The sequence below is a fragment of the Malania oleifera genome, chromosome 7 (assembly GCF_029873635.1).
Source record: "Malania oleifera isolate guangnan ecotype guangnan chromosome 7, ASM2987363v1, whole genome shotgun sequence".
Lineage (NCBI taxonomy): Eukaryota > Viridiplantae > Streptophyta > Magnoliopsida > Santalales > Ximeniaceae > Malania > Malania oleifera.
In genome coordinates this window covers 26780011-26793880 of record NC_080423.1, presented here as the reverse complement: position 1 = coordinate 26793880, position 13870 = coordinate 26780011, and the positions used below count along the sequence as shown (strand labels likewise).

Here is a 13870-nt window from a genome sequence, read left to right as displayed (position 1 = left end):
AAAGCTCGAGAAAGGAAGAGTATGAACTTAGGAAATGTAAAATGTATAAAAAGTGAGGATGATATTGTCTTCGTTAAGGACAAAGACATTAAAGAAAGATGGCGAAGTTATTTTAGTAAGTTATTTAATGAAAACCAAATAGGTGGCTTAAACTTTGATTTGACAAATGAGGAAAAGACTAAAAATATGAGATTTAGAGTTAACGAAGTTTACACTAAAAAGGATGAAAAATGGGAAAGCTATAAGACCGGATAACATCCTAATTGAAGTTTGGAAATGCTTAGGTGATAACGAAATTATATGGTTAACTAATTTATTTAACACAATTATAAAAACTAAGAAAATGTCAGATGAATGGAGGAAAAACATTTTAATACCTATATAAAAAATAAAGGAGGTATTCAAAATTGTAATAACTATCATAGAGTTAAACTTATGAGTCATACGATTAAACTATGGGAAAGGGTGGTTGAATAAAGATTAATATTAGAAACGAAGGTCTCAGAAAATCAATTTGGTTTTATGCGTGGGAGATCTACCACAAAAGTTGTATATCTTTTAAGAAGATTAATGGAAAAGTTTAGGGAAAAGAAGATGGACTTGTATATGATATTTATTGTCCTAGAGAAAGCACATGATAGGATATCTAGGGAAGTTTTATGGTGGGTTTTAGAAAAAAAGGGTGTATATAGTAGGTATATTGATGCCATTAAGGACATGCACAATGGAGTAATGACTAGTGTAAGGACTATAGATGGAGAAACTAGAGATTTTCCAATCACCATAGGTGTACATCAAGGGTCTGCTTTGAGCCCTCATTTTTTTGCTTTAGTGATGGACCAAATTACTAATAGTATTCAAAATGAGGTTCCATGGTGTATGTTTTTTGCATATGATATTGTATTAATTGATGAAATTAGGGGCGAAGTAGACGCTGAGTTAGAATTATAGAGAGAAGCTTTGGAATCTAGAGACTTTTGGATAAGTAGAAATAAGACAGAATATATGAAATGTAATTTTAGTAATGGTAGGAGGAATATTGGAGGCAAAGTTAAACTTGATGATGAAGAAATAAATAGAACTTGTAGATTTCGATACCTTGGATTTATTATGCAAGCTGAAGGAGAAATTGAAGATGATGTAATGCATAGAACTAAAGCAGGTTGGGTAAAATAGAGAAGTTCTTCAAGTGTGTTTTGTGATCGTAGAATACCCTTAAAATTAAAAGGGAAATTTTATAGGGCAGCTATAAGACCAGGTATGCTATATGAATCAGATTGTTGGGCAACGAAGAAAAAGAATCTCCAAAAAGTAAAAGTTGTCGCGAGGAGAATGCTTAAATGGATGAGTGGTATAACATTGAATGAGAAGTTGAGGAATGAACATATTAGCGGTAAGTTAGGTGTAGCTCCTATAGAAGGTAAGATAAGGGAGGGGCGACTTAGATGGTATGGACATGTGCAATGTAGGACACATAGAACGCCAATAAGGAAGAGTGAGTTAGTTACTGTGGGGGGTAGTGGAAGGGGTAGGGGTAGACCTAAAATAACTTGGAAGGAGATAGTGAGTAAAGATTTAATAGCCCTGAATCTGTCAAAAGCATTGTCCATGGTCACATAAATTGGTGGAAAATGATTTATATAGCCGACCCCACCTAGTGGGACTTAAGGCTTGGTTTTGTTGTTGTTGTAGTCAATATGTTCATGCTTGTTTTTGTTTGTTGGTACATTTTTTATTTTTTTATTTTTGTGTTAATTTTATATCTTACAAAGATGCATTTTATTTCACAATTGACTATTCATTTTTTTTTGTTTTACAAAACAGGATGATTCACAGAAAGAAGCTGAGAATGCACTTCGCCAATGCATTTCTGCTTTCAAAAAGGTATAAGCTTGCAATATAATTGAAAAAAAAAAATGATGAAATCAATTTTATTTTCTATGGAGTTTTGACTTCATAGTGGAATAGTTTTGGGTGAGGGGGAAATGGCAGCCACATGCATGTAAAACCTTGGCACAATAGGGTCGTCCTACTACCCTTCTCCATGCAAGTCCCACACATGTTCAAACGTTGGATGCTGGGTTTCATTTTCTTGGGATTTTCTAGCAGTACCAGCTACGTGGGAAAAATTATAGTACAAATTTGAACTACATTGGATGTTCTTTGGTCTTTTTAAAATTTTTTTTTTTTATAGTGCTAGTGTGTTTCTTTGTAATACTTAATTTTAGATTCACTGCTATGATACCTGTTAAAGAATCTCTAATAACTGCAGAATCCATAAAATAGTGAGGTATCCAATTTATTCATAATACATCTCATGTACATGAAAGGACGATAATACCTTTACGAACACATGGTAGACTGTACCATTCCCCTTTAAGTGGGAGCATATATATCTTATTCTCCTAGCTTATTACAAATAAACTTAATCCCAGCACCCTTGAAGGACTCAGTAAACAAATCAGACAATTGATATTTAGACTTCAAATGAGTGGTTGTAATTAGCTTTTGCATGAGATTTTCCTAAACAAAATGACAGTCAACTTAAATTTGTCCTCACATGAAAAAATACAATGGCAGCAGTTTAAACAGCAGCTTATTATCACAAACTGTTCCATATGCTGCACATGCTGATACCTAAGCTCCTTCAACATATTCTTTAAACCAAATCAATTCAGTGGGAGTATGCACCATGACTATAGACTCTACCCTTGAACATGCAACCATAATTTACGTCTTAATCTTCCAAGACACCAAATTGCCTTCCACAAACACACAATATCCAATTGTGGATCATGTGTTGAAGCATGGTAGAGTCCAATTTTCATAACATAGGAGTATGATCTTGATCCTGATACAAGAGACCTCTCCAAGGCCTACCTTTGACATATTTCAAGATACAAGTAACAGTATCTTCTTGACTGGTTCGAGGAGAGAATTAACAAACTAATTCACAATACTTGTCACAAAGGTCTTTTTTTGTTGAGGGGTTGTAACATAATTGGACTTTGCAAGAAATCCTCGGTGTTATCCAGGATTAGATAACAATTCACCGCATTAGTTTACTGCTAGCATCCTGGTTGTATGTCCCAACAACCCCATCTCATTGAATGAATAAAGAACATATTTCCTATGTGACAAGACAATCCCCAAACAGAATCCAATATTTTAATCCCCAAGAAGTATTTTCATTCTCTTTGACCTCTAGCTTGGGACTTGATCTGTGGACCTTGGACTGTAAAAATTGCTTCATATTGTGCATACCTAACCATGATCATCCCATGATAACTAAATGATCTACAGCACCTTTCAGAAGATCAAAATCAGTCATGACAGCAATGAATTGACCAAACCATGCTCTGAGGAATTGCCTCAATGGCTTTTTTTAATCCATGACATAACTAGTGTCTCCACCTGATCAACGACCTACGAGGTTGATCTATGTAAACAAATTCCTTGTGATCACCATATGAGAAGGCGTTTTCACATTTTAGGTGTGAAGTTCATGGAAATGTAATGGATAAAGTGATAAATAGTCGTACTGAAGTTAGTTTGACCATAGGAGAGAACATGCATGAATAATTCACACCATACATCTGAATATAACGTTTAGCAATAGTGTATAGCCTTTAAGCGAGCAACAGAACTGTGTGAGTTTACTTTCACAATAAAATCCCAATAACAATCAGCAGTAGGCTTTTCACTGGGAAGTTGCACTCGTATTATTAGCCTTCAAGGCAGTTGTTTCTTCAACCATTGCAGCTTTCCATCCAAAGTATGTTAAAACCAGAGACAGAGACTTGGGTGTAGAGATGGGCGGTGAAGAAGTAATGCAGTATGGAAGAAAATCATAATACACGAAGTTTGAGATAGGAATGGGAAAAGAAACATTTCTGGTCATGGACTTGATGTTCTCCTCTTGGCGCCCCCATCTCTGGTCTTCGAGTTCTCAAGGATGGCACCTCTTCCTCTGATCATCTCCTAGCCCTCCTTTCATGGTAGTTGTTTTTCCGTCCTCTTTGTTCTATCACCTTGAACCCTTTACCCTAGCCCCACCTGGCACCCAGCACTCTGCTATCGTCCTCCTCTATCGCCGTCAGCCCTCTGCGATTGCTCTCCTTTTATCTGGGAGCAGATCAATGTACCTGGGAGCAATTGAGGACGACATCATGGTGGTTGTAACCCCAGTCCTGAATTTCATTAAGGTCACGATTCTCATGCATCTCAATTGCTTAAAAGCCAGCTACTTGAAGCTCCATTCTTATCAATTGAAGGGTTCACTCTCTACAACCCTGCTTTGTCTTCTTTCCTTGACCCTATCCAGAAATATATCTCTTCTGAACCATAGCTTATCACTGCTGCAAGTCCTCCTTGGTTGTGAATTCTCAGCGACTCTCGCTTGACTAAGACTATTGTGAACTAGAATTGCTTGTGTTGATTCTCAGTCGGTGTCCCCTTCAGCAAGTGATTTTGGTTGTTTCCTAGTAGGCTTGTCCTCTTCGAGATTCAGAGTCAGAGATGGTCCTGCCTTCGACAATGTTTGCCTGGATTTCTTCAGCGACAGAGATGGTACCTCAGCCCCACCAGATTTCCTGCTAATCATCAGCAGAGGTTCATGTGCTTCCTACATTCACTTTGGGAGGTTCTCAGGCTTCTTGCCTAGGGCTGGCTGGGTGTTTTTGGTCATTTTCCGTGCACACTGCTTTGGTAATTTTCTAGTTAATCATGTTCTCTTGCCTAGTGGAACAGTGTCTGTGTTTCTGGCTGCTTAATCACACATAGTTGTGGGGGAAGGGAGGGAGATAGTCAGACATTCTACTATGAAGATTGGGAGAAAAATTTTCAATGCTAACCGTTTGGATAGTTCAACTTTTAGGCTGTCTGAATTTGTGGGGAGATTCTTCTCTTATATCTGATTAAAAAAGGAGTTCTTATGAATCTTGCGATCCCTGAGGTGGTTTGTTTCAGTCCATTAAAAGCAGCAAAGAGGTGAGCGGGGGATGCTCTTTCCTGAAGAGAGGGATACAAGTTTCGTATAGAAATGAGAAGCAATGAGAGGGTTAGGTTTATTTGTATTTAGAAGCGGCACCTAGAAGTCAAAGAGTCCCAAAAGGAAAGCAGAGCAAGGGATGGCACAAATTTTTAGAAGCCCAGATATTGTCTTTGAGGGATACCACATTATGAGATGTGCAGATCGTGGCTCCAAGAACATAGCTCTTCAAGAGCAGATCTTGGAGAAACAAAATGTGTTTCAAAGGCTCTTAGATAACAGATCATTCTCTGAAGTTGTCAAAAAGCATCTGATAAAGGGGAAAAGAATTGGGCAATTCGAAGTAATTTCTCCCAATAATGATGGGAGAAGGGACTGCAAATGTGGGCTTTTCAATGACGGGCTGAAAAGGGTTGTTTGCAGATGGGTTGAGAAAGGTAAATTTAAAGTGGTATCAGAACCTAGCGGCTAGATGAGTAAGCTAGGTGGATTGGAGTCGAGGGGGGAAGTTAGATAGGGAGGGCGGCAATGGCAGATGCAAGGGGCATTTCTAAACCCCCCGAAAATTAATTCTCTCCCCAAAAGCTAAAGGGCATGTCCACTATATATTATATCTTTCATCATGCCTTTTCCCAAAGAAAAAATTACTTAAATCATATGATAAATTAAATCGTAGAAGTATGACCACTTTTTTTTTTAATACCAACTATATGTTTATTTTTATTTTAAAAACTAAATGGCATGCACCTGAATTTCTTTTGTTATAATTTAGAAATTGGTAATATCATTTGTTTCTATTATTGTATTTCAAAATTATTTTATAAAGAAAAAGATAAATTATGGAAAGAACTTATTAATAATATTAAAAATTAAGTGAAAAGTAAATACACAATGTAAAATTTCTTATCTAGTAGTATAAAAATTTAAATCAAAAGAGTTTAAAGTTCAGAATTATTAATATCAATGTAGAGAATAAGTACTCATGAATATAAGAATTCAATAATTATTAAAAGAAAAATGGAAGAGAATAATAAGTGAGAAAATATTTATCATAAAAGCATATTAATTTTGTTTTAAGGATTTCACTGAAAAGAGAAGTTTAAAGATATTAATTATAACATTAACAACTTAATATTTTTCAGTGTCTATAATTTTTAAAAAGTTTAAATCATTTTTAAATTACATTGAGAGTTGGTGGAAACAATAAGATTAGTAATATATCCTCTTTTTGCTACATTGACTCAATTTATTTTAATTATTCTTATTTCTAAAATTATAATCAAGTGTGCTTTTCTTCCCAGTTATGAGTTTTATTAAACCAAAATTGCAATAAGATGAAAGATGACTATCTTGTGAATTACTTTATTGTACACAGTAAGAAAGAAATTGAACAAAAGTTCGATACTGATTATGATTGGTAACTTTTGTGTTATGAAAGCTGCAATTACAATTATAGGATCATTACTCAAGTTAAATTATTGGTTTATATTTGATCTTTTGAAATTTTTTTGTACATGTTATGCTCATAGTGATATATATATATATATATATATATATATTATTTTTTATAGTTATTGAGATGTACGTACTCATGATTCTAATTAATAAGTTTTTAAATTCTTGTGTGGATAGATGATTAGTTAAAAATTAATAAAATTCATAATAATTACAAGTGTATTAAAACAATTTCTATAACTTATTTTATACGTATATATTTTGCCCCCACTAGATATAATTTCTGGATCCGCCACTAAAGGGCAAGCAATGCTCTCAAGGAAAATTGAATGGAGGGGGTACTAAAAACACAGTGCTTGGAAGACTTGACGGGGATGGAGGAGAATATGAGGATTGCACTGCTTGATATCGAGTCACAACTATCTTTTGATTCAGCTAGTGGGACATCAGGAAGGGAGCCCGAAATTCCTAAAAGTTAGGGGGGGGGGGGGATAGAGGAGGTATCCGATATAGAAGATGACTTGAGCAGCTTTTGTGAAACCGAGAAGATATTTTTGGTGGATCAATTGAAAGATGATTTAGCCTTGTATGAAGAGGAAACTTTGGCTTAGTTAACAGAAGAAAGTTCAAAAGGGGAGGGACTGGAAGCTTTAGAACAGGTTAATGAATTTACGCGAAGCACACAACTGTATGGGGAAGAATGTATTCAATTGTTCTAAAAAACTGTGCATGGGGAGACCAATGATATTAAGCACAATTTAAACCAGATGAAAGAATTGATAGATAAGTGGTTTTGTCCCATGTCCTTGAGCCTAATTCTGATATGGTGGACTTTGTTGATATTCCTTTGGTTAAAGGGGGGTAATGATGAAGAGGCAGCTTTTTCTATGGCTATTATTGCTTCTTACACTTTATGCCACAAGGAGGGTTCTTTTGGGGTTGGTGCTTCTGGTATTGGCCTAGGGGGTAGTGAGAGAGATATTCTAGATCCAAATAAACTCCTTGAGGACCTAGGTTTGAAATTAGTTAGCTTAGTAGGGATTTATGTGAAATTGCTAGTGAGTCCTAGAACTTATGTGTGGGTAAAAAAAAATTGGTTTCTTTTATTCACTATAGGGGAGGGAAGGGAGTTGGTAATGTGGGATACTCACTCTAGTGTTAAAGTGGATAGTCTAGTAGGTTTATTCTCTGTTTCCGTTTTAGTAGATGTGTGAGGACAGGGTCATTGGTGGGTTTTGTCAGTGTATGATACTTCTAGACCAACCCTTAGTAGCTCTTTTTTGGGATGATCTTGGTTGTGTTTATGACTTTTGTACTCCTAATTGGATTGTAGGAAGTGATTTACGTGGTCGGTGGGTGGGGCTGGAGCGGTGGCAACTAGGCTTGATAGATTCCTCTTCTATTCAAAGTGGGGCGACTAGTTCCCTTACCTCTCTTAATATATTTTACCTAGGCCCACTTCTAACCACTTCCCCCATCTTGTTGGAATCGAGAAAGGTTTCTTTGGGACCTACTGCTTTTAGCCCTTAGTTAGGAATTCTTGGAATGACGATGTGGAGAGGGGTTGGGAAGGCTTTAGGTTCATGAAAAAACAAGAAAAGTTGAGATATTGGAATACGAAGGTGTTTGGATACTTAGGTTTAGAAAGGCGAGTATCTTAGGAGAGTTGGTTGAGTTAGATAGGACGGAAGAAGATAATAATCTATCGGGGGAGGAAGAGATGAAAAGAATATCTTTGCAGAATGAGTAAGAGGTAATTTTCAAGGAAATGAGAAGTTGGAGGCAAGAGACGAAGTTTAAATGGATCAGAGATGAGGATTGTAATCCTAGATTTTTTCATCGGATATTGAATGGGAAAATGAGGAAGAAATTTGATTAGGGAGTTGGCAATGGATAGGATAGTCATAACCTACCAAAGTCAAATTGCAGTTGAAATCATTGAATTTTATTCTAATTTGTATTGTGAGGAGGATGTTAGCAGACTTATGATTGCAGGATTAGAGTGGGACCCTTTTTTGGTGAGGAGGTGTGCTGGTTGGAAAGACCTTTCAAGGAAGAGGAAGTGAGGGCCATAGTTTTTGTGATGGAGAGAGATAAAGCTCTAGGACCAAACGGTTTTAATATGGATTTCTTCAAGATTGTTGGAAGGTGGTTAAGGATGATTTGCTTAAGGTCTTTAATGAATTTTATGGGAATGGGATTTTAAGCAAGGGTATTAATTCCACTTTCATAACTTTTGTGTTGAAGAAGAATAACTCAATTATTATTTAGGACTATGGACCTATTAGCGTAGGTCCCAATGTTTATAAAATCATCACTAAAGTGTTAGCTAATAAGCTGAGTATGGTGCTTGATAGGTCTATTTCTAAAGCTCAGAGTGCTTTTTGGGGGGTAGGCAAATTGTGAATGCCATTTTGGTTACTAATGAGGTTGTGGAGGGTATTGGGGGAAGGAAAAAGAGCTGCATTATCTTGAAATTGGATTTTGAGAAAGCTCATGATAGAGTGAACTAGGATTGACTTGATAATATCTTTGTAAGGAAGGGGTTTGGAGAGAGATGGCGGTGTTGGATTAGAGGTTGTTTGCTTAATGTGAGACACTTTATGTTAGTAAACGGTGAGTCTTAATCTTGGTTTAAGGATATGAGAGGAATTATGCAAGGAGACCCTCTTTCCACGTTTTTGTTTGTTTTAGTGGCTGATTCTTTGAGTAGGATGGTGGATAGGGCAGTGGATAAAGGTTTAGTGGAACGCTTGGAAGTGGGGAGAGAGAGGCTCCAGGTTTCGCACCTTTAGTTTGCTGATGATACTATCATAAACCATCCTTTAAGACTATTTTGGGTCTTCTTTATGTTTTTGAGAAGGTTTCTAGGCTTAAGATTAATATCGGTAAGCGTGGTATCACATCTATCAATATGTCTGCTGAGAATGTTAGGGAGCTATCTATGGAGGTGGGTGTTGTGTTTTAGATTGGCCACTGTCCTATCTTGGGGTTCCTTTTGGGGGTTAACCCTAAATCTCCTAGCTTTTGGGATCCTGTTGTGAGAGAAAAGGTTTCTAAGAGACTGGATGGGTGGAAAGGTGATTTTTTTTTTTTTTTCTCTTGGTGGTAGAATTACTCTTAGGCAGGCCTGTCTTTCAAATATCCCTTTATATTTTCTTTCGATTTTTAAGATTATGGCAGGGGGTTGCTGTTGGAAAGTTTCAAATCTATTTAGTCAACTTTCCTATTTTTCTAAGAGAGTCTCGGCAGTAAATGTGTGAATATCCTAGAATATTTAGTTTCCTTAGAAGTCAGCATCTTTGGTACTTTCCTTCTTGGTTCTTTTCTTCTATTCTTCTGCTGTACATCTATTTATACAGACCTGTACCTATGTTACAATGAATGAGAATTATTTTCCACAAGAAGCTATTTCATTCTAGATGGTATCAAAGATAGGTCCGACTCTTGGCCTTGTGTTAACCCTAGTTTCCCTTGGCGGCTCCAATCTGACCCTAATCTCTATAGGGTTTTCTTCCTTGTTGAACTCTACCCTAATATCTTCTGTTGCTATAGCCATGGCTGAAACTTCAAACAAAGCTAAGCCCAAAACCAAACCTGAAACTAGACCTACCCATTCTGAACCTTACTCTGTCCGAAGTACCAATATACGATTGAATGAGGCCAACTTCCTGCGGTGGTCACAATTTGTCAGGATGTATATTCATGGAAGAGGGAAGATAGGGTACTTGATTGGTGAAGCTAAGGAGCCTGAGAAGACGGACCCATCTTATGCTATACGGGATGATGAAAATTCCATGGTGATGGCATGGCTCATGAATGCTATGGATGAAGAGATTAGTGCTAATTACATGTGCTATTCTACTGCAAAGGAACCCTGGGACAATGTGAATCAAATGTACTTTGACCTTGGGAATTACTCTCAAATTTATGAACTGCAGCAGTAGATCAGCAATACTTATCGAGGAGACGGCAGTGTAACAAGGTATTTCAATGTTCTTAAGGGCCTATGAAAAGATTTGGATTTATTCAATGATTATGAATGGAAAAATCCTGCTGATTGCAGTCACAATAAGAAGATGGTGGAGAATGCAAGAATTTTTAAATTCTTAGCTGGGCTTAATGATGAGTTTGAAGAAGTAAGGGGAAAAATCCTATGGAGGCAGCCTCTACCCCCACTCGGGGAAGTATTTCATGAAGTACGAAGAGAAGATTGTTGAACGAGTGTGATGATGAAGAAAAAGGAGGATGAGACTGGAAAATTTTGCTCTACTTGCTGCCAATAATCTTGCTCATGCTGCTGGTAACACATATTTGGCTACTGCCAATATTTCTGCATAGTAGCCTTACTCTAATCAAAGGAGGTTGGAAGATTAGCCTCGAGCATGATGTGACTATTGCAATAAGCCTTGCCACACTCGAGAAAATAGCTGGAAACTCCATGGAAAGCTAGAAAACTGGAAAAGCAACAAATATGGACCCTCTGGCAGCAATCATGCAGTCTCTAAAACCAATGAAGCTAATTTCCTAAGTGCTGAGCAGGGGGATCATCTTCTTCAACTGCTAAAATCTGCATCTGCCTCTGGTCTTCCTACTAGTTCATTGGCCCAAATAGGTGATAACTCTAGTGCCTACCCTTGTTGCTTAAATCTTGCACCATGGATTATTGATTCTGGTGCATCTGATCACATGACTAGTACCTCACAATTGTTTCAATCTTATTCTCCTTGTTCTGGTAATAAAAAGATTAGAATTGCAGATGGAAGTTTTTCATCAATTGCTGGAACATGTTCTGTCCAAATCTTTGAAAAAATAGCACTCAAATCTGTCCTTCACGTCCTTAAACTTGCTTGTAATCTGCTGTCTGTTAGTAAACTCTCACGGGATTCTAATTGTTGTGTCATTTTTTTGACTCCCATTGTGAAATTCAGGACCAACTCTCGGGAAGGATGATTGGAAGTGCTAGGATGATTGATGGACTCTACTACTTCGATGAGACTTTATTCAACAATAAACAAGCTCAAGGTTTGAGTAGTAGTACTAGTTCTATATCTGTATGTGAACAAATAATGCTTTGGAATCTTAGACTAGGACATCCTAGTTTTCTCTATTTAAGACATTTGTTTCCTAGCTTATTTAAAAAATTGGATTGCAATTTTTTTCATTGTGATGTTTGCCACATATCTAAAAGTCACTGAAGCGCCTATCAATCAAGAGCTGATCATTCTTCCAAACCTTTTTATTTAATTCATAGTGATGTTTGAGGTCCTTCAAAAATCACTACTACTTCTGGTAAGAAATGGTTTGTTATGTTTATTGATGATCATACACGTTTGCGTTGGGCGTTACTTATTGAGTGACAAATCTGAAATTTTTTTTTTAGGATTTTTATATATGGTTAAAACCCAATTCTAAACGAAAATCAGTTATCATTAGAACTGATAATGGTACTGAATATTTTAACAAATGTTTAAGAACGTTTTTTTCAACAAAGGGTATTCAACATCAATCTACTTGTTGTGACACCCCACAACAAAATGGCATTGCTGAGAGAAAAAATCGCCATTTGTTAGAGGTTGCACGTGCCCTTATGTTTTCAATGCAAGTTCCTAAATTCTATGGGGTGATGCTATTTTAACTGCATGTTATCTCATTAATAGGATGCCTACTCGAGTGCTAAAATACATCAATGCCTTAGATTGCCTAAAAAAACCGTTTCCTACATGTCGGATAACGTCAGACTTGCCACTAAAAGTGTTTGGATGCACTGTTTTTGTTCATATACCTACCAATCTTCAATCCAAGCTTGATCCTAGGGTAGAAAAATGTGTTTTCTTTGAATATGCTCCTAATAAAAAAGGGTACAAATGTTTTAACCCTCTTACAAAAAAAATTCATTTCAGTATGGATGTTTTTATTGAAAACCAGCCTTTTTTTGGCCATAACTATCTTCAAGGCGAGGTGGGGGAAGGAAACTGAAGATGAGTTCTGGAAAAACTCTAAGCCTCTTCCAAATGTTTTCCTTGACATTGACATCCACTCTTTAAAGGGTCAGGAAACCGATACTTTAACTCGCGAAAATAATGGAAATCCTAGTCCACCTATACAAGGCATACTTGATTCACAACAAGGGGGAGAAATACGATCAAATATTCCCTCATCTGAGCTTTGTGTTTATACCAGAAGAAGAAATCATTAGAATAATAGAGCTCTTTCTTCAAATCCAGAGCAAGGCCAATCATCATCACCTACACAAGTTGGTCCTCCTTCACATACTCCAGGCACTTTTTCTTCTCCAGATCTTTGTTTTGATAATTCTTCTAATCTTGACCTACCCATTGCCGTGAGGAAAGGAGTTAGAACCTGTACCACACATCCTATTTCCAACCATCTATCCTATTATAGACTCTTCGATTCTCATAAGGCCTTTACTTCAATTGTTTCTCATCTGTTTATTCCAAGAACCATTTAGGAAGCACTAGATCACCCGGAATGGAGATTGGCTGTTCAAGAAGAGATGAATGCACTAATTGCTAACGACACTTGGGAAATTGGTGACCTACCGGAGAGGAAGAAGATTATTGGCTGTAAATAGGTATTTACAGTAAAATTCAAGGTTGATGGGAGTATAGAAAGGTACAAAGCAAGACTTGTGGCGAAGGGGTTCACTCAAACACATGGAATTGACTACCAGGAAACATTTGCTCCTATAGCCAAGATAAACTCAATCCGTGTGTTGCTCTCTTTAACAGCTTACTCTAACTGGCCCTTATATTAACCATATGTGAAGAATGCCTTCTTATATGGAGACTTAGACAAGGAAGTCTTTATGGATTTACCGCCAGGATTTGAAGGGAAAGGTGGCAAAGGCAAGGTGTGCAGATTGAGGAAATCATTGTATGGACTCAAACAATCTCCTAGAGCTTGGTTTGAACGCTTTGGGAAGGTAGTAAAGAGTCATGGCTACAGCCAAGATCAAGCCGATCATACTATGTTCTATAGACACACGAGTGAAATCTGATGGTTTGGGTATTGGAAATCTGGTGTCTAAAAGCCTTGCCTTTTTGGCTAAATGGCTTTGGTGACTTCTACGAGAGAATTCCTCTCTATGGCATTTGGTTGTTAAAAGTATGGATTAGATGTGAATATAAGATACTACTTTGAGATTTGGATGTTCTTTGGAGGGTATGTGGAAAGCCATCTATCAAATTTATGCTCTCTTCATTCTCCATATTAAATTCCTAGTGAGTAGAGGTAGTAATATTACTAATGTCTAGTTTCGGAAAGATCCTTGATTGGGGAATATAGTTTTGTCCACCTCTTTTCCACGGCTTTTTCGCCTAAGCTTGGGGCAAGATGAGTCCATTTCTTCTTTTGTTGTTGATTCAGGTTGTCCTTTTCCTTCTTGGGATTTCCACTTCCATA

General features: G+C 37.0%; 1 protein-coding gene across 4 annotated transcripts in view; it reads left to right on the top strand.

Moving 5' to 3' along the window:
- Window positions 1-13870, top strand: part of LOC131160474 (uncharacterized) — a 179143-nt gene that overhangs the window by 146479 nt on the left and 18794 nt on the right. For all 4 annotated transcript variants that reach the window (XM_058116186.1, XM_058116182.1, XM_058116184.1 and 1 more), the window contains one exon: window positions 1825-1884. In XM_058116186.1, coding sequence (XP_057972169.1) covers window positions 1825-1884 — 60 coding nt within the window. The remainder of the gene's footprint in view (window positions 1-1824; window positions 1885-13870) is intronic.